Source organism: Macrotis lagotis, chromosome 1 (assembly GCF_037893015.1).
Source record: "Macrotis lagotis isolate mMagLag1 chromosome 1, bilby.v1.9.chrom.fasta, whole genome shotgun sequence".
In the NCBI taxonomy this organism is placed as follows: Eukaryota; Metazoa; Chordata; class Mammalia; order Peramelemorphia; family Peramelidae; genus Macrotis; species Macrotis lagotis.
In genome coordinates this window covers 915,670,923-915,698,812 of record NC_133658.1, presented here as the reverse complement: position 1 = coordinate 915,698,812, position 27,890 = coordinate 915,670,923, and the positions used below count along the sequence as shown (strand labels likewise).

The window sequence follows — 27,890 nt, the reverse complement described above, 5'->3', positions numbered from 1 at the left end:
TACATTCACACGCCACCCATGGGTGTCACTGTTCCCAATCTTGGCCAATATAAACAGGGCTGCCACCAATATGTTGACAATTGTCCATGAGCTCCATGGACTAGAGGGCCATTAATACACGCCTCAGGCAAAGGGTTTGAACGTTTTAGCCATTTTATTTGCTTTTACAAAGTGTGACAGCTTCACCAACAATGTACCAGCTTCACGGGAAGGGTTTGAGGCGGCTGACTGCAGCAGTTGCTTCATCTGCCCAGGGCTAGGGAGGGATTCAGTCTTAACAGGGACAGTGCCTGGTCAGCCTGGAGCACCTCTCCTGTACCTCAGTGGTTCCCGTCTCCTTTCTCTGTCCCTGCATCTCTTCCCCCCCTACCAGCTTTTTTAGTGACTATCTTTCCATGCTGATATCTCCGCTTCCCTGGGGGTTTTCCTCTCCTACAAGCTGTCTGGCTTTGGGGCATTGCCCTTCTGGGCACTACCCCTCTGGACTCAATGCCTCTGAGCTTCAAGGCTGCTAAGAGATTGGCCAGCCCAACCCCCTCTCCTCTCAGAAGGCACAGAGCCTTGAATCCAGCTTCCAGCAGGGGCTGCAGAGGCCACAGGCCGGGGCTAGAACCCCAACCCCCCTACCCACGGATCAGGCCCCAGGAAGGACCCAGGCGTCCCCTGCCTCCTGCAGCTCAGTTCAAAGCCACCAGAGGGCTCCTCCCCCATGGATTCCCAACTTTCCCCCAAATTATCTTTCACTTTCGATCTCTGATATCTGGGCCCAGACCTGCCCTGGGCCTTCCCGGCCTGGACAGGGACCCTGGTGCGGGGCTGGGACAGCATGCCTGGGGCCCAGAGGGGCTGGGGGAGGGGATATCTGGGTCCGCCAGGGGTCTGAGAGGGAAGTGTCAGGGTTCTTGATGGGCTAAACCAGGGAAGGCTTGTCCTAGTCTCCATTGGGGCTGGGGGGATGCTGGGTTACCTGAGGAGGCAGGATGGGGGAGGTGATGTCTGGGTCTCCAAGGGGCTTGAGGAACGGGGGGGGGGGGGTGTCTGTGTTGCCAAGGAAACCGAGATCTAGGATGCCTTCCTGGAAGGTTGGGCATGCTTCTCAGTACTGAGGCGGGGCCAGGAAGCAGGGTGGGGGAGGAAACTTAGCCACATGAAGGGGCTGGGGGAGGGCACCCGGACGCCTGGGTCCCTGGCTGAGCCGGCTCTGTCCCCCCCAGGGCCCGGCAGCGGCATGAGGGGCCCCAACACAAGATGACCGTCCCAGCCCCAGCCTGGCCCCTCACTGTGCGTATTCCCACTATAAGGGAGAAAGACATGGAGTCAGGGATGAGAGTGGCATCATCAGGACTGATGAAGGGAGAGACAGAGGCAGGGATGGGCAGCCAGGGCAGGCAGGGATGTCAGAGGGGGAAATGGAGAAAGCCAGTTACGAGATGGAAATGGGGCGGTGATGGGAGCCAGGAGGCAAAAGGGAAACAGAGGAGAGCCAGAAAGACGGATGAGAGAGGAGGGAGTCAGGCTGAGAAGAGTGGGGTGGGGAGACCAACGCAGAGTGGGAGAAGGGGGGGCAGAAGCAGGTTGCAGACAAACCAAGCAGGGCGGGGGGAGGGGCGGGGGGCCTTTGCCCAGCTCTGTCTCCCCAACACCCCAGGCCGGCAGGCTGCTGCTCCTGCTGCTCCTGCTTCCCCTGGACGCAGCTGCCCGCGCCGATCACTGCACCTTCCCAGACAGCCCCATCAGCTCCACCTTCCTCGGGGCCATCAGCGACCTGGTGAGAATTAGCGTCCTGGGCCCTGCTCCTGCTGCCCCTTCTACCTGTCTGTTTCCGACCTGACTTTATTTCTCACTCGTCCCCATCTGTACATCTGAGTCTCCCCGGCTCTGAATCACCGGTGTCTGAGGCCACAGCTCTGTGGCGGAGAGTCTCAAGCTCTGCTTCTCTCGGTTTCGGTCTCTTTCTCTTCCTGTCTTCCTCGGTCTCCCCTAACTTCAGAGGCGCCCAGGGCGGGGCCCTAACCAGCGGCTCTCCCCACAGTCTGACTACATGCTTGGGGATTACCCAGTGGAGATCCCGGAAAATCTTCAGCTGGTGAGTCGCAAGGGAGAACAGTGGGGAGGGGGAGAGACCTTCCCAAACCGCCACCCATGAGGGTCCTGAGGCCTCGGCGTCTCTCCTTAGGATGAGCGGTGCTGGGCTATGTGGCACCTGGCCCTGGCCAAGAAGACCCTAGACCACCTGAAGCTGGTGGCCGGGAACAAGCTGCAGGACCCTCTGGAGGCCGTGTACGCTGAGGTCAACTTTGTGAGTCGATGCATCGACCAGGTCAGTCCCTTGTTCTGTCCATACCAGGAGCCTCCTGCCTCCTCGGGGCTCATGGGACCCCCACAGGCATAATGCAGGGACACGGGGTCTCAGGGTGGCTCTGCTGGGAGACGGGACCAGGAGGCCTCCATCGGGCCGGTTCTTCCCTGGGTCATGGGCTCTGGCGAGGCGTGACCGGCACGGACCCTGACCCCCCTCCTCGGCCGCCCAGTCCTTTCCCAGCTGTCTCCGTTTCCGCAAAGCCAACATCTCCCACCTCCTCCTGGACGTCTCCAGCCACCTGGCGGCCCTGCAGACCCTCATCACTCGCCAGAGCTTCCGGCCCTGCCAACGGTATCGCTGCCAGCCGGGTGAGGGTCTCCTCCTTGGAGAGGGAGCCTGGAGCCCCCGGCCCGGGCAGGGCGGGCAGGGCGGGCAGGGCTCCGGGCTGGGGCCAGCACCCGCTGACGCCCCCCTCTCCCTCCCCGCAGAGCCCCCCGCCGTCCCCACGTTCCCCTCCCCGGGCAGTCTTGGGGCACTGGGCAAGACCCCGAGGCCACCCCAGCCCTCGGGCTGGCCCCTGTGGCCCTGGGGGGTGCTCCCCGTCCTGCTGCTGCTAACGGTCCTGGTGGTTGTCTGGAGGAGGCAAAGCAAGAGGCCCCCGGGGACCCCGGGGACCCCGGAGACCCCAGGAGCCCAGGTGAGCTGAGCTCAGCTCGGGGTGGGGGGGACGCTGGGTGCCCCCATGTGCCAAACAGCAGCTGACTCCTCCGCTGGGGCCCTGGCAAGGGTCCCCCAGCCTCTGCCCCCCAGGATGTGGAGTTGATGGTGCTTTGAAAGAAGAGCTGGCAGTGCGGGGGGGCCCCAGGGAAGACTGAGCAGCGCGGACCAGCCTGGGGGGCCCCGCGCCCCGCCCCGCGTGTGCAAAGCTCTGAGGATGTTTGTACATAAAGGATTTTCTACCAGCTTTTGTCGGGTGGACTCTGTGGACAGAGGCGGGTGCGGGGAGCAGCCCCCCAACCCCCTCGGAGCGGCGCCTGCGCAGGGCCAGGCGGGGGGGGGGGGCACGAGGGCAGGCAGCTAGCTGAAGCCCCGGATGGTCGCCTAGCAACCCGCGCCCGCGGGGTGGGGGAGGGGAGCCCGGCGGCCGGCCGCCGCCCCGCAGCCTCTCCGCCACACGGCCGCCCGCAGTGCGCGTGCGCCTGGGGCGGGGCGCCCCTCACAAAGATGGCGGCCGCCCGCCCCGAAGGAGCCCCGCGCTCCGCCGCGGGACCACGTGAATCGGCCAGGAGCCCCGCCCCCTCCGGGGGCGCTCGAGCTCGGCCTCCCCGGGAAGCGTCTGCCGGTGCGCCTGCGCCAAACTCCGGGGGCGCGCGGCCTCTCCGGGGGAACCCGCCCACCGTGGGGCAGCTGCGCCTGCGCCGCAGCCCCTCGCCATCCCTGGGGGAGGAGCGAGCTGTTTCTCCACCTATAGGGAGGCGCGGCGGCGCGGCGTCACTTCCGCCGCCCCTGCGTGCTGGATAAGGAGGCCCCGAGGTGGCCCAGCTCCTTCTTTTCCCGGGCGGCGTCGGCCATGGCGGACGGGCAGGTGAGCTCCGCGGCCTCAGCGGCGCCCCGGCTCCTGGCCGGGCTCGGAGGCCGGCAGCCGCGGCCCCGCGGGGCAGCGTCCGCGCCGGGCCGGCGGCGCGGGGAGCCGGGGGTGGGGGGGCCTGCGGCCTGGCCCCGGGCCCCGGCGGGTCACGTGGCGCCCCGGGCCCCGGCCGCTCTCGCGGCGCCCCCCGGCCCCGGGCCCCGTAACCTCGGCGGCCCCGGGCCCCGTAACCTCGGCGTCTCTTCCTGCCCCCCAGGTCCTGGTGATCGACGGACGGGGCCACCTCCTGGGCCGCCTGGCGGCCATCGTGGCCAAGCAGGTGCTGCTGGGTAAGTCCGCGGGGCGGCCGGGACGCGGCGGGGCCTGGCCGGTGATGAGGAACATTCACCATCTTTCGTTCGAGTCTCGCGACCATGAGACCAAACCATGCACCGCTCTGAGGCCTGGCCGCGGGGGACCCCCTTCCCTCCTCTCCCCCCCCCAGCCTGACCCCCTTGTCCCCCCGCAGGGCGGAAGGTGGTCGTAGTGCGCTGCGAGGGCATCAACATCTCGGGCAACTTCTACAGGAACAAGCGTGAGTCTGGGGGCGCGGTGGGGGGCGCACCGCACCGGCAGGTGATGAGCCTTCTCTCACGACGGTCTTCAGAGGCCCCCAGGGGGCTCCTGGTGATAATGCCTTCGGGCTGAACTGATGCCGGCCTTTAAGGGGGGGGGCCCGGCTGAAGGCGCTGCTCTTCTGATTCCTTCTCTTCTCCGCAGTGAAATACCTGGCCTTCCTCCGAAAGCGGATGAACACAAACCCTTCCAGAGGCCCTTACCACTTCCGAGCCCCCAGCCGCATTTTCTGGAGGACCGTGAGGGGTGAGTGGGGGGAGTGGTGAGTGAAAGGGGCCCAGCTGTCGAGACCATGATGATGACTGAGTTTATCTTGTGTTCGAGTTTTGCGACCATGAGATGAAAAGTTCCATGCACCTCCATCTGAGCTCTCTGGGCCTTTCTGGCTGTGCCCGGGGTGGGGTCCTTAGGCTGGGATGCTCACCGCCACTTGTTTCCCCCCAGGCATGCTCCCCCACAAGACCAAGCGAGGGCAAGCTGCCCTGGAGCGCCTGAAGGTGTTCGATGGCATCCCCCCACCTTACGACAAGGTGAGCTTCATCCCCAGGGTCTGTACCGTGGCGTCAGTGATGTCTCTCTTACCTACATTGTTTGAGAACTCCCTGAGAAAAGTTTTGTTGTCTGAGACGCCTCCTTCTAGACAGGCTTTGGGGGTGTCTGTGGGGGGAGGGGATAGTTTCTCCCTTGATGCTCTGGGCACTTCTCCAGGGAACACTGCCAACACTGCCATTCCTTGTCTCCCCTAGCCTCACCCTAGTGTTGTGGCACCACCCACTGATTGGTTGTTTCCTTGTTTCCTTCTTTAGCGGAAACGCATGGTTGTCCCAGCTGCTCTCAAAGTGGTCAGGCTGAAGCCCACCAGAAAAGTAAGTATCTGGGAGTGGGGTAGAGTGTACAAGTCTTAAAAATTTTCTGTTTGTTTTGGGGCTCTTCTTAGAAGTGAGGTGCTGAGGGATGTCTGGGGCCATTTTCTACCACATTTAGTGGATAGAAAGAAAAGTCCTATGTTAACTTGGTGATCTTTCCTTCACACCATAGTTTGCTTATCTGGGGCGCCTGGCCCATGAGGTTGGCTGGAAGTACCAGGCAGTGACTGCTACATTGGAAGAGAAGAGGAAAGAGAAAGCCAAGCTTCATTATAGAAAGAAAAAGAAGCTCACGGTGAGGTCTAGGTTCTGGGGGATTGGGAAGCTAGCTGGCAGATGATGTTTGTTCTCATGACGGTCTTCGGATGCCTCCGGGGTACTGCCGACAATGCCACATGGCTCAGCTGATGCCAGTAAGCACAGGAGGGAAGGTTCCTAGTTCTGGTCTCTGGGCCCCCACAATCAAGTTTCTTCTCTCCTACAGAAACTGCGCAAGCAAGCTGAGAAGAATGTGGAAGGCAAAATCCATAAATACACAAAGGTGCTGAAGAAGCACGGACTGCTGGTGTGAGTCCAATAAAGTCTATCCTCTACGGCAACTGGACTCGTGGTTCCTCCTTCTATCCCTTGCCAGCGCCTCCATCAGGGAGAGAGCCCATTGGGGCCCCCAAACACAGCAAGCAGGGCTTGGAAGTTAGCACTTAAGCACGTCCTTGACAAGGAAGGATGTCTGTCCTAAGGTGGGGTGCTGGACTCCAGGAAGGAGTGGTTTCCCTCTTGGGGTGAAGTATGGACTTTGGGAATGTAGAGAGGGACTAGAATAGATCTGCAGCTCCAACCAGCCCTTGGGATGGGAGAGACCTTGGAGGGGATTGCCCTGTGGGGCTTGGAAAACTCTTCAGGGGCAGAGCTTGGTCTCTGTGCTGCTTTGTTACCCACAATCTGGGTGCTTAATAAATAAAATGTTGAATTTTTAAAGGCATATTTTGGTTAAAAGCCATTTAGGGCCCAATGTTGCTCATCTCAAAATTTTTGGTTCTTTAATATCACTGCCCACTAGTCCCAATAGATTCCCATATTTAGGTTGGCACCAAAAAAATGAAATTGCCTACCCAGGATGCATTCAAACAGGAAGAGAAGTACTCAAAATGAAAGTTCATCAATGGCTCTTGAGGCTGCGGTAAGACAAAGACTTTGTAGCATAGCTCAAGGCTTCCTTTGGCTCTGCTGTTGGACTGATTGACCAGAAAGCCAGGATTGCCTAGAGTGGTTTGGAAGCTGATGCCAATGGAGCTATCTGCTCAAGTCACTACCAGCATTTTGTGGGTATCCACTTAAGGGATGGGGTTCGAGAAGTGAAATCACTTATGATTTCAAAATCTACCTCCCAACACAAGCTGTATGTCCCTGTGGCCCTGAAGGAAATGACTAACCACCGCCAAGGAGACTCCAAATTGGGTCATTTAGAATTGTACAACTGAGCAAGATCAAATTGGGGAAGAGAGAATGGGGTTAGACTAAGATAAGCCAAGACAATTTCCAGAAGGGTTGAAATAAAAGGACTGGCAAGACTTAATAAATGGTGACTTCTGAACTATTTGATAACCTGAGGGGATGTTTAGTAATTACTGAGGCAGTTTTGAGGGTGGGAAGGAAGTAGGGTTAGGGTTAGGATATCTGGCCTGGAAGGGAGGAGGGTTTGGTAAGGGGCCTCCTTATCCAATGGTGGGAAAGGGAAAGGAGGCCATGATGTAAGAAATGAAGAGGACTGGGAAGAGGGGGAGCTCCTGTGAGTGACCTAATTTAACTTAATTCTTATCAGTGGCATGTTTGGTCAGGGCAGGACCTGGCAGGTCCATAGGACACCAGAATGTGAAATGAAAACCTGCAAACTTCCCCAGAGTGGAGGCATTAGAAGTCTCTCATTCCTTTGGATTTCAGTTGTGTGGGACACTGGCCCTTCTTGGGAGATTGATCCCCAATTTACCATTTTAAAGATGAAGAAACTGAGGCAAACAGGGTTAAATGACTTGACCAGGGTCACAGAGCTAGGAACTGTCGGAGGTCACATTTGCATTCTAGGCCTATGGCCACCTAGGTGCTCACCCCCACCCCTTTGGGCCCAAAAAAAGGTAGGGCAAGCCAAGACAGGGAAGGCAATGCCAGCAGTCAGAGGAATTCCTATTAAGGAAGTGGAAAGATGGAACAGCGAGAGCCAGGTTTGAACTGTCCTTGTGTGGGTTAAACAGAAGTCAGGAAGCTTGGAGGTTTGAGGGGCGCTACAGGAGGCCAGAGGAGGGGGCAGAGTCAGGCTCTGACCTTAGGAGGGACAGTCCACAGCAACCCCTTCCCCTTGACCTTTATTCTCCCCCAGCTCCTGGGTCTTTCCTTTCCACCTGTCTCTTCCACTTTTGTGACCAAATTACCAGGAAAAGCTGTCCATTTTCCCTGGCTTCACTCACCTACCCATTTCCCAGCCCTTTGCAATCTGGCCTGTCAATCAACTGAACCCCCCCCAGTATGAGCTGACTTCTTTAGATCCCAGGTCTGATGAGCTTTTCTCAGCCCACACCCTTTGGGAAGGCTCTGCAGCCATGGACTATGGGCATTTCAGCCAGAAGATTTGGTGGACAGAGTGCTGACCTGTAGGCCAGAGGATGAGCCTGTGACCCTGCACACCTCACGGCTCATGAACTAAACAACAAAAGGCTCCTGTTAGGAGCCTGGAAATCCAAAGAAAATCAAGACAGACCCTGCCCTCATGCAGGTTAACGGGACAATAGACAAAGTAGCTCTCTGCAGGATAGGGAAGACTTGGGCATTGAGGGAGGGTTTGAAAAAAAAATGTTTTGGAGAAAGTAGGATGTTCTTTGGGACGTAAAGGAAGCAAGGAGAGATGAGGGGGAGAGTTTGGGGTATGGGGGACAGCCAGAGAAGATACTGGAGGGTGGAGTTGGAGGAGCAGGCAGGTGGCTCCTGTCACTGGATCCCAGAGTACATGGGTAAAGGTATAAGATGACTAAGGCATGGTAGGGGACAGCTGGCTTGGGAAGGGCTCCGAATGTCATACTGCATTTTGGTTTGGGTCCTGGAGGCAGGAAGGAGCCCCGCTGGACTTGGGGAATGGTGACAACATGGTCAGACCTGGGCTTTAGAAAAATCCCTCTGGTGCTGAGTGGAGGATGGATTGGGGTGGGAGAGACGAAAGGCCAATAGACCTCCAGTTACCTAGGGGTGAGGTGGTGAGGATCTGCACCAGGAGGGGGGCTGTGTCAAAGAAGAGAAGGGGGTGTATTGGGGAACTGCTGTCGAGGTGAAGTTGCTACAGTTTAGAGTCTAGGAGGACCTCTAGGTTGTGAACTTCTGGGACAGGGAAGGTATGACACTTCTCTCTACTCTTTCTCTTCTTATTTCTCCACCTCCCTTTCTCCTCCTTTCTCTCTTTTTTTTTTAGGTTTTTTTTTTTTGGCAAGGCAATGAGGTTAAGTAGCTTGCCCAAGGCCTCACAGGTAGGTAATGAGACCGTATTTGAACTCAGGGACTCCTGACTCCAGGGCCAGTGCTTTATCCACTATGCCACCTAGCCGCCCCCCCCCTTTCTTTTTCATTCTTTCATTCTCCCTTTCCTTCCTCTTCCTCTCTTTCCTCCTCTCTCTCCCTCCCCTCCTCCATCTTTTCCCTCTCTCATACTTTCCTTCCTCTTCCTCTTCCCTCTCTTCTTTCTCTTGTCCCTTCTTTGTCTTTTCTTTCTTACTCTCTTTTCACTCCTCCATCACTCTCTCCCTCTCCCTCCTTTTTTCTTTTCCCTTTTTCTCCTCTTCTTTCTCCCCCTCCTCTCTTCTCTTCTTCCTCCCTTCCCCTCTTCTTTTTTCACTCTTTCTCTGCTCCCTCCCTCCTTTTTAATCTCTCTTCTCTCTCCTCTTTCCCCCTCTCTTTCTATCTCTGGCCCTCCCTCTCCTTACCACCCTTCCTTCAAGTCTCTAGTGATAGCATTTATGGAACCTTACAAATTATCTTGTCCGATCCATCCCTAGGAGGCAGGTGATGATATTGTTTCTATTTTACAGGTGAGGATACTGAGGGTGAAAGATTACATGACTTGCCAGGGTCACATCACTCAGCACTACCCGAGGCTATGGTTGAACCCAGATCTTCCTTACTCCAAGGACCCCACAATACCCCTAGAGCTGCTAGACCCCAGATTGCCTCATTTCAAATCCAGCCTCAGACATTTCCTAGCTGTGTGACCCTGGGCAAGTCACTTTGCCTTGTTTGCCTCAGTTACCTGGAGGAGATGGCAAACCACTCCAGTATCTCTGACAAGAAAACCCCAAATGGGGTCACAAAGAGACAGAAAGATCAGAACAACAAATACTTCCTTAGAAACAAATAGTGGCAAGGAACTGGAAATCAAGTAGGTGTCCTTCAATTGGGGAATGGCTTGGCAAACTGTGGTCTATGTATGTCATGGAACACTATTGTTCTATTAGAAACCAGGAGGGACAGGATTTCAGGGAAGCCTGGAGGGATTTGCATGAACTGATGCTGAGTGAGATGAGCAGAACCAGAAGAACACTGTACATCCTAACAGCAACATGGGGGTGATGATCAACCTTTAAGGACTCGCTCATTCCATCAGTGCAATAATTGGGAACAATTTTGGGCTGTCTGCAAAGGAGAATGCCATCTGTATCCAGATAAGGAGCTGTGGAGTTTGAACAAAGTGCAAGGATTATTCCCTTAAATTTAGAAAAAAAAAAGATATCTTACTGTCTGATCTTGTTACCTCTTAGACTTCTCTCTTCTTTAAGGATGTGATTTCTTTCTCATCACACCCAATTTGGATCAAGGTACAACATGGAAACAAAGTAAAGACTGACAGATTGCTTTCCATGGTGGGAGGAGGAAGCAAGATTGGGGGGGAAATTGTAAAACTCAAATAATATCTTTAATAAAAATTAATTAAAAAAAGAAACAAATATTTCTTAAGCACCTACTGCATGTACTGTATTATAGGCTTGAAGAATATCTCATTTGATGTGCATCCCCTTTGACCCAGCACTACCACTACCGGGTCTGTATCCTGAAAAGATCATGAAAAAGTATTCATAGCAGCTCTTTTCATTGGAAATTGAAGGGATGTCCATCAATTGGGGAATGGCTGAACAAACTGATATATGAATGTGATAGAACACTATTGATCTTTTTTAAGGTTTTTGCAAGGCAGATGGGGTTAAGTGGCTTGCCCAAGACCACACAGCTAGGTAATCATTAAGTGTCTGAGACCGGATTTGAACCCAAGTACTCCTGACTCCAGGGCCGGTGCTTTATCCACTAGGCCACCTAGCCACCCTCGTACACTATTGTTCTATAAGAAATCATGAGGGACAGGAATTCTGAAAAACCTGGAGACTTGTATGACTTGATGCTAAGGGAAATGAGCAGAACATTATACACCCAAACAACAACATGGGGTGATGATCAACCACGTGTTCATTTCAGCAGTACAATAATCAAAGACAATTTTAAAAGACTTATGATGGAAAATATCATTCCTATCCAGAGAAGGAACTGTGTACTTTAAACGAACACCAAAGTTTATTATTTTCAGTTTTTTAAAGTTGTCTTATTTATTGTCATTTTGTTCCCTCCCATGTTTCTTCTGTTTGGATCGGATTCCTCTCTCACAACACATTCAATATTAATCTATGTTTAGCATGGTTATAAATAAAGAGCTTATATCAGATTGCTTTCTGTTGGGGAGGGGGAAGGAGAAAAATTGTAAAACCTTGCAAAAAAAGAGACTGGTATGTAGTTGTATGTGGTTGGTAAAACAAATAAAATGTATATTTTAAAAGAATATCTCATTTGGGGGGAGGCTAGGTGGTGCAGTGGATAGAGCACCGGCCCTGGAGTCAGGAGGACCTGAGTTCAAATCCGGCCTCAGACACTTAATAATGACCTAGCTGTGTGGCCTTGGGCAAGCCACTTAACCCCATTGCCTTGCAAAAACCTAAAAAAAAAAAAAAAAAAAAAAAAAGAATAACTCTTGATTCTGAAACAACCCTGGAGATGGATGCTCTCATTAACCCAATCTTACAAGGACATAGGCAGAGGTTGTACCAGGGTCACTCACTAGTAAGTGGGTGAGGCTGAATTTGAACTCTGGTCTTCCTTTGACACCCTAGCTACCGTATACACAGAAGAGCATATAAAAAGGGTGACGTGGGCTCACCCACTGGCCCCCCTCCGCAGTGCAAGATCTCTTTACAGATGACTCCCAGGTCCTATCTGTATCCAGTTCTAGCTGTTCTCCAGGCCCATCTCCACCTGCAAGGGCAGGAATAATCTTCAAAATAAGGAAGTGCTGGCTTTGAGTAAAGGCTTCCTGGAGAAAACAGGATCTTATCTGGGTCTTGAAGGAAGCCAAGAAAACAAGAGGCAGAGGTGAGGCGGGAGAGAACAGGGCTGCCGCCTCCAACTGCCTGGCAATCAAACATCTCAGGCAGAAACTGAATTCAGTAGCCTGCCTCCCAAGCCCTCCGCTTTTGAGCATCCCTTTTGTTTGTAGGTTTTTGCAAGGCAAATGGAGTTAAGTGGCTTGCCCAAGGCCACACAGCTAGGTCATTAAGTGTCTGAGGCCGGATTTGAACTCAGGTCCTCCTGACTCCAGGGCCGGTGCTCCATCCACTGCACCACCTAACCGCCCCGGTATTTTGTTTTTGAAAATATATTGTATTGATACCATGTTTATGTATCACTCACATAGGCCCCTGGGCAGCCCAGAGCCCAAGGCCTGGGTTCAAATCCAGCCTCGGATACTCCTTAGATGGGTGGCCCCGGGCAAGTCGCTTTTCCCCCGTTTGCCTCGGTTTCCTTTTCTGTAAAACCGCAATAGAAGCCTCCAAGGTGTGTGGGGGGGTCGGGGTCAGAGGCCACGGTGGTCACGTGTCTGGGCCGGCGGTCCAGAGGCGTCCCTGGCAGCAGGGAACAAAAAGAGACGTGGCGCCCGCCACCCATCAGAGTCTGCAACAAGGGGGGCAGCAAGGCCTGGGCACCCCGGACGGGCGCCCGGAGGGGGGGTACGCACGGCGCTCCGCAGCGTGACGCCGGAAATCCCGCCCACGTCCCCCCGGACACCACCAGTTATATTCTCCGCTTCCCGGAAGTCCTGCCCACTCCCTCTCGGCTCCGCCCTCGGTCCCCGCCTGCCCGCCGGGCGCGCTGCGTCACTTCCTGCGCGGCCCGTGCCTCGTGTTTAAGGAGACCCCAGCGGCGGCTTTCCGGCCTCTTTCCCTCCGTCCGTCCGAGAGAAGAGGAGCGAGCGGCGAGCGCGGCGGCGCCATGGCGGACATCCAGGTGCGCGCATGCGCGGCCGCGGGGCCGGCGTGGGGGGACACAAGCCCCCCGGCTCCCCCAGCCACGTGGCGGCGGGCTCTCTGACAGCTTTCTCCCTGGGCCCCCCGGGGGTCCGAGGGTCTCCCTGCACCGCGGGGCGGGGGGTCCCTCGTCGCCCGGCCTGGGGGTCTCTTATCTCAGACTCTGCCATCCCTGAGTCTGGGGGGGGTCTCCTATCTCTGTCATCTCTGAGCCTAGGGGTCTCTTATCTCTGTGTCTTTGCCATCCCTGAGTCTGGGGGGGTCTCTTATCCCTGCCATCTCTCAGTCTGGGGGGGGTCTGCTATCTCTGTGTCTCTGCCATCTCTGAGCCTAGTGGTCTCTTATCTCTGTGTCTCTGCCATCTCTCAGTCTGGGGGGTCTTCTATCTCTGTGTCTCTGCCATCTCTCAGTCTGGGGGTCTCTTATCTCTGTGTCTCTGCCATCTCTCAGTCTGGGGGGTCTTCTATCTCTGTGTCTCTGCCATCTCTCAGTCTGGGGGTCTCTTATCTCTGTGTCTCTGCCATCTCTCAGTCTGGGGGGTCTCCTATCTCTGTGTCTCTGCCATCTCTCAGTCTGGGGGTCTCTTATCTCTGTGTCTCTGCCATCTCTCAGTCTGGGGGGGTCTCCTATCTCTGTGTCTCTGCCATCTGGAGCCAGTCGCCCAGCTGAGCCGCCAGGTGTGCCTCTCCCCTGCAGACAGAGCGTGCCTACCAGAAGCAGCCGACCATCTTCCAAAACAAGAAGCGGGTGCTGCTTGGGGACACAGCCAAAGAGAAGCTGCCCAGATACTACAAGAATATCGGGTTGGGCTTCAAGACCCCCAAGGAGGTGAGCCCCCTCTGCCCTGCCACCTGCCCCACCCCGTGTCCTCCACCCTGCTCCTGACCCTGGCTCTCTTCTCCAGGCCATCGAGGGTACCTACATCGACAAGAAGTGCCCCTTCACTGGCAATGTCTCCATCCGAGGCAGAATCTTGTCAGGTGAGTAGGTGGTCAGGGTGGAGGGGAAGGTGGCCTGGGGACCCCCCAGGACCCATGCCTCACTGTTGACCCTGCTGCCCCTCCCCCCCAGGTGTGGTGACCAAGATGAAGATGCAGAGGACCATCGTCATCCGCAGAGACTACCTGCATTACATCCGAAAATACAACCGGTTCGAGAAGCGCCACAAGAACATGTCTGTGCACCTGTCTCCCTGTTTCCGGTGAGATCCTGGGGGTCGCACCCCTCTTAAGAGTGTCTTGGGAGCCCTCCTACCCAAGAGTTTCCAGGATCAGCTTGCCCTTCACCCCACTTTTGTTTCCTAAATTAGGAGGAAAAAGCCAGTCTGAAGTTGTCTTTCCTCTTTTTGGCAGCCCCTGGGGTGGGCAGGCTATAGGTCCCAAGACCCCCCGAACCTCACAGTTGGAAGGGGCACCTCAAACTTATCCATGGGAGGAACTGGGGATGTCTTGAAGGACACACCTGGGCTGCCAGCCTGGTGACCCAGGTTCTGATCCAGCTCTGACACAAGGTCCTTTCTTGGATCTACATTTACCTGCATGTCTTCTAGGATAGGAGTCCAGACTAAAATCTCAGGTCTCTTCCAACCCTGAGTCTCAAAAGGTGCCTGTCTGGTCTTTGGGAGCCCCATTTCTCTCCATCAGCTTGTTTCCCTTTTGTTGTGAGGGAGGGGAGCAGCTGACCATCCACGATCTTGTGTCCCCCAGAGACGTCCAGATTGGAGACATCGTGACAGTGGGTGAGTGCAGGCCCCTCAGCAAGACAGTGAGGTTCAACGTGCTGAAGGTCACCAAGGCAGCTGGGACCAAGAAGCAGTTCCAGAAGTTCTGAGTCCCTGGTCACCGGGGGCAGGGGCTGGTGCTGGAGTGTCCACTGTGGCTTGGCCAACTGCTCTGCTAATAAAGGCATCCTTCCCCCATACTCTTGTGTGCTGGGCTTTGTGACCCCCTTACTCCCCCCCCCCCCCATGCCCACACTCCCACCTCATTAGGGCCCCATCCCCTTGTCATCTTGGAGGTGCCTCAGGAGGTCTAGAGGAACCCCAAATGAAGCTGACTCTGCAGTGCTGGGGGTGCACCCTGTAGATCGCAATGTGTCATCCTCCCCCAGGTTGTTTCCCCTTTCCCTGAGAACCAGCCCTAAGGGCTGGGGGCTGGGCATCTGCAAAGAACCCGATTCTCATCATCGTGTAGATGAGAAGTGATGCTAAAGGAGAGTTTCCTCTCCTTGATCCCTCACTACCTCTCAGGAGAGCTAGGTAGGAGTCTAGGAGGGAAGACGCTGGGAGGTGGTGCCCACCTTTTCACAGCAGCTGGCAGCTTCGTTGCAGCACCTGGATAAGTGGCTTGCCCCCGATTCCCCATCCCCCACAGCCCGTACCGGGTCTCAGATGGACTCAGGTACAAGGGTTGGGAGAAGGGGCTCCGGGCCTGGTACAGTCGGGCTGGGCTCCCTGCTACTGCTGGCCTTTAAACCAGCCCCCTACCAATCCTCTGCCACCCCCCGCCCAGGGTGGGGGTGTGGCAGGTTCCGGTGAAAGGAAGCAGAAGGGCCACATCAAAGCCCAGGGAGCAACAGGAAGTGTTCCTGGCCCCACACCCCACCCTCCTACCCCACCTCCCCCAAACGGCCTAGGATCCCCACCCTTCTGGCAAGAGCCAGCCTCTGAGGTCTTCTGCCCCTGTGCCCTCCTTGGGCTGGCCCTTTCCTCTAGCCCCATTTAGTGCTGAGATTGAGATGCCCATCCCCAAAGGTCTTCCCTCTGGCCTTCCACCATGGACCCCTGGGGGTCTTCACTGGCCTGCAGAAAGGATCTGTACAGGGATGAAATGTCCAGTTTGGGAAATGCTGCTTCCTACTTCATCCTACTTCCTACATCATCCTTCTCCTGGGCTCCCTCCCCTCATCAGGGGGTCCAGAGACCACAGTTCAAATTCAGCCTCAGGCACCTAGCCTTGTGGCCAGCCAAGTCACTCAAGGTGTTACCTTCAGCTTCCTTATCTGTAAAATGGGCATAACACCTACCTCCCAAGTTCATTTTGAGAGTGAAATGTGAAGGTTAATGTTCCATAAATGGTAGCTGTTATCACTGCTTATCGGATAGCTCACCAACAGGGTCAGCAGGGAGGCATGGCTCTGGTTAGGGTTCTGGAGAAGTGTGGGGGTTGGCGCCCCTGCAGTGACCCTCAGGATGCTCCTCTGAGGTCTAAATGAGCATTTGGGCTGGATTGCACACAGATGGCCTCTCCATGTGGTCCAGCCACTGGCCAGTGGTGAGAATCTCACTGCCCTTCCTGCTTGCCCTGGGCAGAAATGTTGGGATCTCAATACCAGTTGGAAGAGGGGCCAAGGATGGCATGCTAAAAGTGGTCAGGAGAAAGTTGAAGACACTCTGGATCCTGAGGCTGGGCGCCTGGCTGTCCCAGCTTGTCTTACCACCTTCCCCCAGCACTGACCTCTCCAAAGTGGCTCCCCTCTGACCTTTAACCCACGAAAGTGTGAAAGAGCTGGATGCGAACATGATCTCTTCTACCGCCTGGGGAAGTTTGGGCAAAGTCATCTTAAGCCAAGGGGCTGTTTGAGATGGCCTCAGCTCCCTCTCAGCTCAATCTCAATATAAGGTTATCCTCCTCTGACAGGATTGCAAGGGGAAAAGAAAAATAAGGCTCTAGAGAACACTGAAAAGACCATGATAATCAGTCCATTTCTGGGAAATCTCCTGATTCCTCTGTGGCCACTGGACCCAGATGACTCTGGAGGAGAAAGTGAGGCTGGGGACTTAGCACAACTCCTCACTCAAATTCAATTTATGTGCTTGTCATAGCATCACCTCCCTGATGTTATGGTCTTTTTCTTTGAGAATGAAGGATGGGCAGCTAGGTGGCACAGTGACTAGAACACAGCCCTGGAAATCAGGAGGACCTGAGTTCAAATCCAGTCTCAGACATGTAAAAATTACCTAGCTGTGTGACCCTGGGAAAATTACTTAACTGCCTTGCATTAAATAAAGAAAATTTAAAAAGAAAATAAAGGACAAACATCATCATCATCATCAACTGCTAGTCTTACAGAGAAGAGTCCCTCGACTCCTCGAGGAGCTTTCAGTCTAATGGGAAAGCAACCCTGTAGAAATAAAATCTGGCAACACTATTGGCAGTCTCAGTGGAAAGTCTCTAAGATTAAGGACTGGGAAAGACTTTTTACCGAAGGGGAAACTAGCTGAAACCTGAAGGAGCCTGGGAAGGGAGAAGGAGGAAATGAGAAAGGGAGAGCAAAAAATATTGATGAAGCAGCTAGCATTACCTAAGGTTGAAGAGGTGTCAGACACTTTCCAATTATTATCTTATTTGATCTCACCAAGAACTGGGTTCTTATTATCCCCATTTTACAGAAGAGGAAACTCAGGCAGACAGGTGAAATGATCACACAGCTAGTAACTGCCATGGGCTGGATTTGAACTCAGCTCTTCCTGATACCTGCTATTTGTTTCCTAATTGCCTCAAAATATGCTAAAAATGACTAAATTTCCCAGATACTTGGTCCCAGAGATCCTATTCTAGGCATATCCCCCAAAGAAGTTAGGGGCAGAGAGGTCCAGATATTATCAGCAGTGTTTGTGATAGCAAAGAAATGAAAACCAAGGAGATGGGGGACCACTGGGAGAAGCCAGAATGCATCAGTTCTACAAAGATGACCAAGAATTCCTAGAACCTGGAATCCCTGATAAAAAGGGTAAGAAGCAGAGCCAGAAAAAGAGAATCTACATTGCCTAGAATCCACATTGCCTGTGACAAACTTAGGTGGAAAGAACCAAAAAAAAAAACAAAAAACACAAAAAAAAACCAGAAGATGAATGGTGTATAAAAATAACACCCAATCTTAGTTCCAAAGAAGGAAGAGCATGCAGAAGTGGGGGACTGTGGGTGTGGACGCAGGGTGTGGGTGGGTGTCACCCTTGTAGGTTGGTTGCTTTTGTTCAGCTGCCTTTTTTGTTTTCCTTTTTTTGTTTGTTACAAGGGGTAGGTCCTTGGTTAGGACTGAGGGAGAAATCAGTGAGATTTCAAACTAATGATGATATGAAAATATAGGATATTGATAATATTTTTTTAAGGAAAAAAAATTAAAAGGTTATTGAGGGGCGGCTAGGTGCTGTAGTGTATAAAGCACTGGCCCTGGAGTCAGGAGTACCTGGGTTCAAATCCGGCCTCAGACACTTAATAATTACTAGCTGTGTGGCCTTGGGCAAGCCACTTAACCCCATTTGCCTTGCAAAAACCTAAAAAAAGAAAAGAAAAAGAAAAAGAAAGGTTATTGAAATACTCTTTGAGGAAAAAAAAAGAAAATGGAACTTGACCATCCACAGAATTTAAGATATTGGGAGGATGTATGAGGTTAGAAGAGGGGAAATATCATGATCTCTGGAGATTTTTTATTTTTCCTTTGGTCTGATCTGTACTTTTCTAAACTCTCCTAATGCTGATTATAGTGAGTATGCCACAGCTGGTCTTAGCTGTCTGGGACCTAGAGAGGTACTATGACATGCACAGGATCATCCAGCCTCCAGTGGTGCTAAATTGTAGGTTGGCTCGCTCTTTCTTTGAGATTATTGATGACTGTGAAGAATTCAGAGAAGTATGAGAAGACCTATTGGAACTAATGCAGAGTGGAGAAAACAGAACCTGGGAAACAAGATGTAAAATAATGGAGCTGCAGGGAAAAAAAGAAAGTGGGAGGGGAATAGATGAGGGTCCCTTTCCCCATATCTTTGTTTTTCTCTTCAGTCTGCTTCTGGCTTTGACCATATTTTCCATCCACTTGGGGCTGGGCAGCTGGGATGGCCTCCCAAGCCAGGCCCACAGTGAAGTGGGAGGAGGGGTAGATCTCTAGGACTAGAGTGGTATGGCATCAGGATGTGGGAAGGGATGAGATCAGGAGACAAACTAGCTCTCTCCCAAGAAATCTGATTGCATTGGACTGGGAACCCCATTCCTAACCCTTCTTTTCTTCCATGTTTTCAGAACCAATCCGGGTGGGGTCCCGACACAAAATCCTTTCCCTTATTATTTGATCAATCTAGCTCTAGGAATTTTTTTGAGAGGGGGATATGTAGAAACTGATGAAGCCCTTCCATTGTAATTCATAATATATAATAGTTCCTTCTCAGGTGATCCTTTTATTTGAATCAGTCTGATAGCTGCTGAAAAGCCAATTTTCTGAATGTTATCACCGAGGTTCATGGAAACAAAGATTCCTGATGATGCTACAAGGAACCTCTAAGGTCAAACTGAGGCTGACCATCATTGGCCTCCCAGCTGATCTTCAGAATGATCAGACTTCACTACCTTTGCCCTCCACCCTCCTTTTCAGTTCCCTTTGTGTGTTGTCTTCCCCTTTGAGCCTAGGGACTATTTGTTGTTGTGGTTTTTGCTTAGCACTAAGTCTTGTACTTTATAAATCCTTGTAGACTGTCATTGGGCTAATAAATGGCAGTCAGAATTTGAACCCTCATCATTTGACTAGAGAATAATCTACAACATATTGAGTGAGGACACAAGAGCTCCTAAATATGCATTGAGAGCAGAGGTACTGAAAATTATGTTGATATGTGGATATATCCATATTTCAGAGTGACATCCCATTTCCTTTCCTTTCCATTACATTTTGAACCCCAGGTCATCCCAGAAGGCCAAGGCAGTGGACAGTAAAGTAAGCAACTTAACAGTTAGAAAGCAAGATCCCTTTGCAATGATATTAATGGGAAAGCCCATACATATGAACAATCCCATAGGATGGTTGAATGAACCCTCAGGTTGATGACTTGAGAGGAGCTCCACCTGGCGGGCAGATGATACCATACCGCCTTGCTGGATAATTAATTAAGTGGCAGCCTGCCCTTCAGTAAGTTGCAGAAAGGATGCAAGTATGGGCTGCTATTGTTTCTGCAACAACACCAAGTCTATACCTGGCTCACACTCTACCTTCACAATTTTATTAGTACAAATGAAAGCCATATGGGGCAGATAAGGGATACAGTGGATAGACTGCCTAGTCTGGAGTCTGGAAGACTCATCTTTCTTAACTCAAATCTGGCCTCAGACAAGTACTAGCTGTGTCACCCTTAATGCTGTTGACTTCAGTTTCCTTATCTGTAAAATGAGCTGGAGAAACAAATAATAAATCATTCCAGTCTCTCTGCCAAGAAAAATCCCAGATGGGGCAATGAAGAATTGGACATAACTGAACAATAACAGCAGCAGTGGTGGCAGCAACAAATCAGAACTCTTTTTTTATTATTAAAGATTTTATTTATTTTGAGTTTTATAATTTTCCCCCCAATCTTACTTCCCTCCCCCCACGGGAAGCACTCTATCAGTCTTTACATTGTTTCCATGTTGTACATTGATCCAAATTGAGTGTGACGAGAGAGAAATCATGTCCTTACGGGAGAAACATAAAGAATAAGAGATAGCAAGATCAGACAATAAGATATCAGGTATTTTCTAAATTAAAGAAATAGGCCTTGGACTTTATTCAAGCTCTGGTTCTTTCTCTGGATACAAATGGCATTCTCTATTTCAGACAGCCCCAAATTGTCCCTGAACAAATCAGAACTCCTAACTAAAAGGAGTATCAATTATTGATTTGCAGACAAAATTGGATGTCTTCCACTCTCTAGGTTGGATGGGGTCTAGGGGTGCAGAAAGTTGAATATATAAGCAGATTCATTCTCTTTGTGTCAGTTCTGTGGAACAGTTTTCCTTTATTACAAGGGAATGTCAAAAGATATTTACTGAGGGAAGAGAGATCAAGAAATGACTGTGGTGCAAATAAAGTGAAGAAGCATTTATTAATGCCTATTATTTTTCATGCAGTGACTGGAGAACCCAGATACACTTTGTGTATCAGACACAGTGTTAAGTGCTGAGGTTGCAAATACCGACAAAAGAAACAGAATTTCTGGCCTCAAGAAGCTTATATTCTAATGGGATAAGGAAATTAAACAGGGTGGAAGGAGAAATGCTGGAGGGAAGGGGATGATAGTGAAGTCCAAAGAATCTAATGTGGTTGTTGGTCTGAGCCCTTGCTCAAGATGGAGGTTCTGGGAAGAGCTCCCCAATAGAGCATGGTGGGGGACTACAGAGGCAAATATCATCAATAAAAATTTGAAAATTGAAAAAATAAAAGGCTCGATGCTACAGTAACCCTATATTGTCTTTGGAAACACTATAAAATTTCCCAAAGGAAATTCAAATGTTTTCCTCCCTTCTGTTCACTTCTGGGTCCGGTTTACTGTTATGAAGTGTCTATCATAAATTACGAGATGATGACAATAGTGAGTGAGGGGGCTCTGTGCTGAGTCGTTTTCTCTTCTAGAGACAAATGGGTCCAGTGGGCAGACACAGATCAGGACAACTGGAGATGGTCCTGGATTCAAGGCAGTCAGGATTAAGTGACTTGCCCAAGGTCATACAGCTAGTAAGTAGCAAGTGTCTGAGACCAGATCTGTGGCTCCAGGATTGGTGATCCATCCACTGCACTACCTAGCAGCCTCATAAGTAAAGTTCTGTCTTTTAGATGACTGCTGTCTGCCGCCTATCAGCAACATAACCTACTTTGGACAGTAGGCGCTCTTTAATCCACTTGGTTTTTCCTATGTAAATGAATAGCCTACAATCTGTCACTGTAGTACAATTCAGTCACTGTAGTACACGGTGGGTGTTAGTGTGGGGATACAAATCTCTAAGGAGAAATTATACAGAAAAAGAACATAATAATATGAGTTTCTAAGGACAATATAGAGTCACATAGTGATATGTGACTAAAAAGGATGAGAACCAAATTTTTCATTCATGCTTAAGCATTTTAAAGCAAAATAGAGGAAGATCTGCTGAGCGTGGAACCTTGGTGAAGGTATTGAAGGACATGGGCATAAGATACAGAAAACGAGAAGACAGGAGTGGATTTCACTCCCTTCACTTCCAAGGGAGCACCCACTAAAGTAGGACTATCGATTTATTGGATTAACAAAGTCAACAGAAAGTCTTTTATTTTAAGAAAGATTTTATTGGGGGCAGCTAGGTGGCGCAGTCTATAGAGCACCAGCCCTGGAGTCAGGAGGACCTGGGTTCAAATCCGACCTCAGACACTTAATAATCACCTAGCTGTGTGGCCTTGGGCAAGTCACTTAACCCCATTCCCTTGCAAAAAAAAAACCTGAAGAAAGATTTTAAGTTTTACAATTTTTCCCCCATTCTTGCTTTCCTCCCCACCCCCACCCCCACAGAAGGCAGTCTGTTAGTCTTTATATTAGTTTCTTGTTATACATTGACCTCAGTTGAATGTGATGACAGAGAAACCTTAAGTCTTTTTTTTTAGGTTTTTTTTTTTTGCAAGGCAATGGGGTTAAGTGGCTTGCCCAAGCCCAAGGCCACACAGCTAGGAATTATTTGTCTGAGACTGGATTTGAACTCAGGTACTCCTGACTCCAGGGCAGGTGCTTTATCCACTGTACCACCTAGCCTGTCTATCTTTTTTTTAAGGTTATTTTGTTTTATTTTCAATTACATGCAAAGATAGTTTTCATCACTCACTTTTTTGGGGTAAGATTTTGAGTTCCACATTTTTCTATTTCCCTCTCTTCCCTCTCCCCAAGACAGCAAGTAATCTGACATAGGTTATATATTTAAAATGATGTTTAACATATTTCCCTAAGAGTTAGTCATATGAAAGAAGAATCAGAACCAAAGAGGGAAAAACCATGAATGAGAAAAAAAAGAAACCAGTTTTAAAAATTGAAAATAGTAAGCTTTGGTCTTCATTCTGACTCCACTGTTTTTTCTCTGGATGTGGATCTTTTTTCCATCACAAGTCTTTTAGAATTCTGCTTGATCAGTGAACTGCTAAATTGAATATAGTTGATGATCTCACAATGTTGCTGTTATGGTTACAATGTTCTCTTTGTTCACTGACTTTACTTAGCTTCATTTCATGTAAATCTTTCTTTCCTTTTTAGGTATTTTTTTTTTTATTTTTTGCAAGGCACTGGGGTTAAATGACTTGCCCAAGGCCACACAGCTAGGTCATTATTAAGTGTCTGAGGCTGGATTTGAACTCAGGTACTCCTGACTCCAGGGCCAGTGCTCGATCCACTGTGCCAACTAGCTGCCCCCCTTCTCATGATTTCTTACAGAACAATTCATCACATTTATATTGCACAATTTGTTTAGCCATTCCCCAATTGATGGACATCCCCTCAATTTCCAATTCTTTACCACCACAAAAAAAGAGCTGCTATGTATAGTTTTGTATATGTGAGTGTTTCTCCTTTTTAAATGATCCCTTTGGAGTATAGAATTATTCAAAAGGTAACTCATAGTTTTCGAACCCTTTGAGCATAGTTCCAAATTATTCTCCAGAATGGTTGGCTCAGTTCACAACCTCACCAAGAGTTCATTAGTGTCCCAGTTTTTCTACATCCCCTCCAACACTGATCATTTTCCCTTTTTTGTCTTTTTAGCTAATCTGAAAGGTGTGAGATGGTACCTCAGAGATATTTTAATTTGCATTTCTCTAGACAGTAATGATTTAGAACATTTTTTCATATAACTATATATATATCTTTAAGTTCTTCAACTGAAAACCGCTCTTCATTTTCTTTGACCATTTATCAATTGGGGAATGACTTGTATTCTTATAAATTGACTCAGTTCTCCATATAGTTTAGATTTGTCCTTTATAAGCAACACTAGCTATGAAAATTGTTGCCCAGCTTTCTGCTTTTTTTCTAGTCTTGGTTGTCAACATAAAGTCTAAAAGTTTAAAAAATTCTATTTCTCCAGGACAGCATCAGAAAGGTGGGCAAGAGTTCATAAGAAAGAAGATCCGATTGGCCAATATGACCAAAAAGGAGCATCCTCATTGCTGGGGATATGGGAAAACCAGGACACTAAGGTGTTAGGTGCATCAGTTACTTGGGTTCTCTGACCAGCAGAGGACTGTTCTCAGCTTGCAGTGAATGAGGTGGGAGGCAGAGATGGTAGAGCACTCCGACATTATCAGGGTCACACAGCAGCTTATATCCCAGTCTACTTGCATACTCGTGGACTTTTGCTCCCAGCTTAAGCACCAATTATATTAAAGATTACACATTTATTAAATCATTGCATATTGCTTAAACAGTTACACATAATTATGCATACTTTGTTGCTCTTGCCATAATGCAATTCTTTTATTTTTTATTTTTTTTAGGTTTTTACAAGGCAAATGGGGTTAAGTGGCTTGCCCAAGGCCACACAGCTGGGTAATTATTAAGTGTCTGAGACCAGATTTGAACTCAGGTACTCCTGACTCCAAGGCCGGTGCTCTATCCACTACGCCACCTAGCCGCCCCGCTATAATGCAATTCTTGATCAATGTCAGGAGATACAAAGGAGCCGGGTCATGCTGATCTTATGGAAAAGCAAAGGGGTTTGGGTCATGCGGGTCTCCTGAGAAACCGAGTCAGTGTGTCTGCAAAACAACAAGAGGCCAAGAGGGTCTTTAAACCATTACCTTTGTCATTTCACAACTGTGGTCCTCAAGGATCCCTAACACGAAGGCATTGTGGGTGGAGTTGTGAACTGATCCAACATTTCCGTTGTTGTTTTTGAAAGGTAGTGGACTTAAGTGACTTGCTCAAAGTCACACAGCTAGGTAATCAAGTATCTGAGGCTGAATTTGAACTCAGGTCCTCCTGACTCTAGGGCCGGTGCTCTATCCACTGCAGCACCTAGCTGCCCCTGCTCCAGCCTTTCTGGAGAGCAATTTGGAATTATGCCCAAAGTGATATAAAAGTGTGCATACCCTTTGAGCAATACCACTAAAGACCCACATGTATTTGGGGGCAAAGAACTGGAAATTGAAGAGATACCCATCCATTGGGGATGAACAAATTGTGGTATATGAATGTGATGGAACACTGTTGTTCTATAAGAAATTCTGAGGATCAGGACTTCAGAAAAAGTCTGGAAGGACTTACATGAACTGATGATGCTGAGTGAGGTGAGCAGAAGCAGAAGAACATTGTACACATTAACAACATTGGGTGATCATCCACTATGATGGACTTGTTCATTTCAGTAGTCTAATATTCAAAGACAATTCTAAAAGACTTATGATAGAAAATACCATCCAGAGAAGGAAATGTGGAGTTTGAATGTAAACCAAAGGTTGCTATCTTCAATTTTTTTTGGGGGGGTGGGTTGTAAAGCAATGGGGTTAAGTGACTTACCCAAGGTCACACAGTTAAAAAAGTATTTTGTCTGGGGTCAGATTTTGAACCCTGACTCCAGGGCTGGTGCTCTATGCACTGCACTCCCTAACTGCTCCTTATTTTCAATTTTTAAAAGTTGTTTTATGAATTATTTAATTTTTTCCTTCCATTTGGATTTGATCCTTCTTTCACAGCAAGATTAATATGAATCTATGTTTAGCATAATTATACATGTACAGCCTATATTAGATTGTTTTCTGCCAGGGGAATGGGAGGAAGGGAGAAAAATGTAATACTCAAAACCTAGCAAAAAAGAAAGATTGGTGAAAAGTATTGTTGCATGTGGTTGGAAAAACAAATAAATATAAATATTTTTTAAAAAAGAAAGAAGAGGGGCAGCTAGGTGGCACAGTGGATAGAGCACCGGCCCTGGAGTCAGGAGGAGCTGAGTTCAAATCTGGCCTCAGACAATAATTGCCTAGCTGTGTGACCTTGGGCAAGTCACTCAAACCCCATTGCCTTTAATAAAGATTAAAAAAAAAAGAATGACAATCTGGGGAGTCTTAGTGGATTACAGGTTCAGTATAATTCAACAATGAAACATGGCAGCAAAGAAAGGTAAAGTGATCTTGGTCATCAGAAAGGTACATTATCCAGATGAAGAGAGGTGACAGTCCCACTGTACCCTCTCCTCATTAGACGTCATGAAAAGGGTTTGTACTCCATTCTGGGAACTATGGTTTAAGAAGGACAGTGAATTGCCTTTCCACTCTACCATTCTTTTGTCCCAACCCAGGGTCCAACCAATATAAGGAATAGTTGAAGCACCTGTTATCCCTAGAGAAGATGTTGATGATATTGTTTGTCCTTCATTTTTGAAAAGACCATGACATTGGGAAGGTAATGCCGTGACAAGCGCATGAATTGGATTTGAGTGAAGTGGGGGCTGGGCTAAGTCACCAGCCTCACTTTGTGCTCCAGAGCCATCTGGATCCTAGCTTCTACTAAGTAATGCAATGGATAGAGCACCAGCCCTGGAGTCATATCAGGAGCACCTGGCTTCAAATCCAACCTCAGAGGCTTAACACTTACTATGTGACCTTGGGCAAGTCACTTAACCCTGGTTGCCTCATATCCAGGGCCAGTTATCCTGATTCCTATCTGGCCACTGGACCCAGATGACTCTAGTGGAAAAAGTGAGGCTGGTGACTTAGCCCAGCCCTCTCTCACTCAAATCCAATTCATGTGCTTGTGCTGGCATCACCTCCCTGATGTCATGGTCCTCTTTGAGAATGAAGGACAAACACCAACAATTCCTGGAGAGGACAAACTTAAAAGTAAAACTGCCTTAAATGTTGGAACGATTACTGAATTCAACTTTTGGAAGGGCTGTTTTGTGATTCTTAGGAGGTCAAAGTATCAGACTTGCTTCCTTTGTCCCATGGGGAAAAACAATGAGGCAATGGGGAGAAGTTGCAAGGAGGCAGATTTGAGCCTTACTGATGTAAGCAAAAAAAAAGAAAAAAAAAGAAATTCCTGACGCTTGCAGCTGTTCCCTAGTGGGACGGGTTGTCTGTAAAGGTGGCGTGTGTCCTCTGATTGGAAAGGCTCTTCTTCCTTTTCTAAGAAAGGTTGGATGAGTCCTTGTTGGGGAGAGTTAGAGACAAGACTGAGGATTAAGAGTTGGATCAACCAGGAGCATCCAAGGACATCTCCCATTGTGCAGACCAGGTTTCCTGTAGAAGGTGAAGCTTGGGTCTCCAAGGAAGCCAAGGTGAAGAGGAGGGGCATTTTAGGCACCTGGGAAGAGGGAGGGGAAAGGTCATGGAAGAGGCAGGATCCATTTGGCTGAACTGCAGTGGTCAGGAAGGAGAGAGAAAGGAGATTAGAAATGTAGGTTTGGTCCAGGTTGTGAAGAATGTAAATGACAACTGGGGATTCCTATTGAACCCTGGAGGGAGGAGGGAAGCCCTGGAGGCTAGATTTGTATTTTAGGAGAATTCTTTTGGCTGAGGGAGGGACAGGAGAAGGCTAGGAGGCAAGGAGACCAATTAGGAAAGGAAGGGATCAAATGTTGGTTATTAAGCATGAGTTGGAGCTAAGAACTTACAACTCTCTCATTTGATTTTCATGATAACCCTGGGGTGTGAGTGATGTTATTTTCCTCATTTGATAGTTGAGAAAACCAAGGCAGAGATTAAGTCCCCTTTCTTCACTTGGATAATGTGCCTTTCTGAAGCCCGAGATCACGTTTCCTTTCTTGGTTGCCATGTCTCACTGTTGATTTCTATTGAGTCTGTGTAGAGTCCACTAAGACCCCCCAGATCTTCTTATGAACTACAATCTAAGCTCTCTGATGTTGTACTTGGGAAACAGAAAAAAAAATATTTTTTGCAAGGCAAATGGGGTTAAGTGGCTTGCCCAAGGCCACACAGCTAGGTAATCATTAAGTGTCTGAGGCTGGATTTGAACCCAGGTCCTCCTGACTCCAGGGCCAGTGCTCTATCCACTGTACCACCCAGCCACCCCATGAAACAGGAATTTTTAAACCAAGGGTACAACTCTGTTACCCCAGGTCCCATAGCTAGTAAGTGTCCGAGAATGGATTTGATCTCGGGTCTTCCCAATTTCAAGTTCAGCACTATCCACTGCCCAATATAGCTAGTTCATAGCCTGGGGTCAGGAAGGCTGACTTTGGGTAACGACTGTGTGAGGGGTGAGAAGGGGATGGATGCCTGATATGTGGAGGTCAAAATGAGAAGATTTAGCAAAAGATGGGATCAGCGGGTAAATGAGTAAGAAGCTGAGGGTTTTGAATCTGGGTGATGGGGAAGATGAAGATAGTGATAGCTTAAAAAACAGTAAATTTTGGAAGCCAGCAAGATTGGGG

At 49.7% G+C, this 27,890-nt stretch overlaps 3 protein-coding genes and 5 non-coding genes across 9 annotated transcripts; all 8 read left to right on the top strand.

Moving 5' to 3' along the window:
* The first annotated feature begins 736 nt into the window (after window positions 1-736).
* FLT3LG (fms related receptor tyrosine kinase 3 ligand) lies at window positions 737-3,427 on the top strand. 2 transcript variants are annotated; one of them, XM_074219740.1, is made up of 8 exons: window positions 737-808; window positions 1,215-1,281; window positions 1,649-1,768; window positions 2,033-2,086; window positions 2,177-2,320; window positions 2,532-2,670; window positions 2,791-2,999; window positions 3,089-3,427. In XM_074219740.1, exons 2-8 carry the CDS (start codon window positions 1,249-1,251, stop codon window positions 3,134-3,136), a joined length of 747 nt encoding a protein of 248 aa, XP_074075841.1. In that variant the 5' UTR covers window positions 737-808; window positions 1,215-1,248; the 3' UTR covers window positions 3,137-3,427. The 2 variants fall into 2 exon arrangements, with proteins under 2 accessions (XP_074075841.1, XP_074075842.1); XM_074219741.1 differs by lacking the exon at window positions 737-808 and having other exon boundaries at window positions 1,166-1,281; window positions 3,113-3,427.
* A 420-nt stretch (window positions 3,428-3,847) lies between these two features.
* Window positions 3,848-5,975, top strand: RPL13A (ribosomal protein L13a). Its single transcript, XM_074219736.1, has 8 exons — window positions 3,848-3,887; window positions 4,147-4,219; window positions 4,399-4,464; window positions 4,650-4,751; window positions 4,950-5,035; window positions 5,312-5,371; window positions 5,544-5,666; window positions 5,856-5,975. The coding sequence occupies exons 1-8, from the start codon at window positions 3,873-3,875 to the stop codon at window positions 5,940-5,942; spliced, it is 612 nt and encodes a 203-aa protein (XP_074075837.1). The 5' UTR covers window positions 3,848-3,872; the 3' UTR covers window positions 5,943-5,975.
* LOC141510662 (small nucleolar RNA Z195/SNORD33/SNORD32 family) lies at window positions 4,254-4,336 on the top strand. The gene has a single exon (XR_012475093.1). It is a non-coding gene; the product is annotated as a small nucleolar RNA Z195/SNORD33/SNORD32 family (small nucleolar RNA).
* On the top strand, window positions 4,501-4,591 carry LOC141510677 (small nucleolar RNA SNORD35). Its single transcript, XR_012475105.1, has one exon. It is a non-coding gene; the product is annotated as a small nucleolar RNA SNORD35 (small nucleolar RNA).
* Window positions 4,792-4,878, top strand: LOC141510663 (small nucleolar RNA Z195/SNORD33/SNORD32 family). Its single transcript, XR_012475094.1, has one exon. It is a non-coding gene; the product is annotated as a small nucleolar RNA Z195/SNORD33/SNORD32 family (small nucleolar RNA).
* Window positions 5,064-5,137, top strand: LOC141510665 (small nucleolar RNA SNORD34). Its single transcript, XR_012475095.1, has one exon. It is a non-coding gene; the product is annotated as a small nucleolar RNA SNORD34 (small nucleolar RNA).
* LOC141510675 (small nucleolar RNA SNORD35) lies at window positions 5,703-5,788 on the top strand. The gene has a single exon (XR_012475104.1). It is a non-coding gene; the product is annotated as a small nucleolar RNA SNORD35 (small nucleolar RNA).
* A 6,644-nt stretch (window positions 5,976-12,619) lies between the features above and the next one.
* Window positions 12,620-14,670, top strand: RPS11 (ribosomal protein S11). Its single transcript, XM_074219735.1, has 5 exons — window positions 12,620-12,730; window positions 13,447-13,578; window positions 13,655-13,730; window positions 13,822-13,951; window positions 14,457-14,670. The coding sequence occupies exons 1-5, from the start codon at window positions 12,716-12,718 to the stop codon at window positions 14,578-14,580; spliced, it is 477 nt and encodes a 158-aa protein (XP_074075836.1). The 5' UTR covers window positions 12,620-12,715; the 3' UTR covers window positions 14,581-14,670.
* Window positions 14,671-27,890: the final 13,220 nt, after the last annotated feature.

Excerpts from the sequence above, each read along its gene's own strand:
- FLT3LG (XM_074219740.1), top strand. The coding sequence starts at position 1,249 with ATGACCGTCCCAGCCCCAGCCTGGCCCCTCACT. Across the intron at positions 1,282-1,648 it reads CCCCAGCCTGGCCCCTCACT|GCCGGCAGGCTGCTGCTCCT; the intron begins GTGCGTATTCCC and ends CCAACACCCCAG. Across the intron at positions 2,671-2,790 it reads ACGGTATCGCTGCCAGCCGG|AGCCCCCCGCCGTCCCCACG; the intron begins GTGAGGGTCTCC and ends CCCTCCCCGCAG.
- RPL13A (XM_074219736.1), top strand. Across the intron at positions 5,036-5,311 it reads TCCCCCCACCTTACGACAAG|CGGAAACGCATGGTTGTCCC; the intron begins GTGAGCTTCATC and ends TTCCTTCTTTAG. Across the intron at positions 5,372-5,543 it reads GGCTGAAGCCCACCAGAAAA|TTTGCTTATCTGGGGCGCCT; the intron begins GTAAGTATCTGG and ends TTCACACCATAG.
- RPS11 (XM_074219735.1), top strand. Across the intron at positions 13,731-13,821 it reads CCGAGGCAGAATCTTGTCAG|GTGTGGTGACCAAGATGAAG; the intron begins GTGAGTAGGTGG and ends CCTCCCCCCCAG. Across the intron at positions 13,952-14,456 it reads CACCTGTCTCCCTGTTTCCG|AGACGTCCAGATTGGAGACA; the intron begins GTGAGATCCTGG and ends TGTGTCCCCCAG.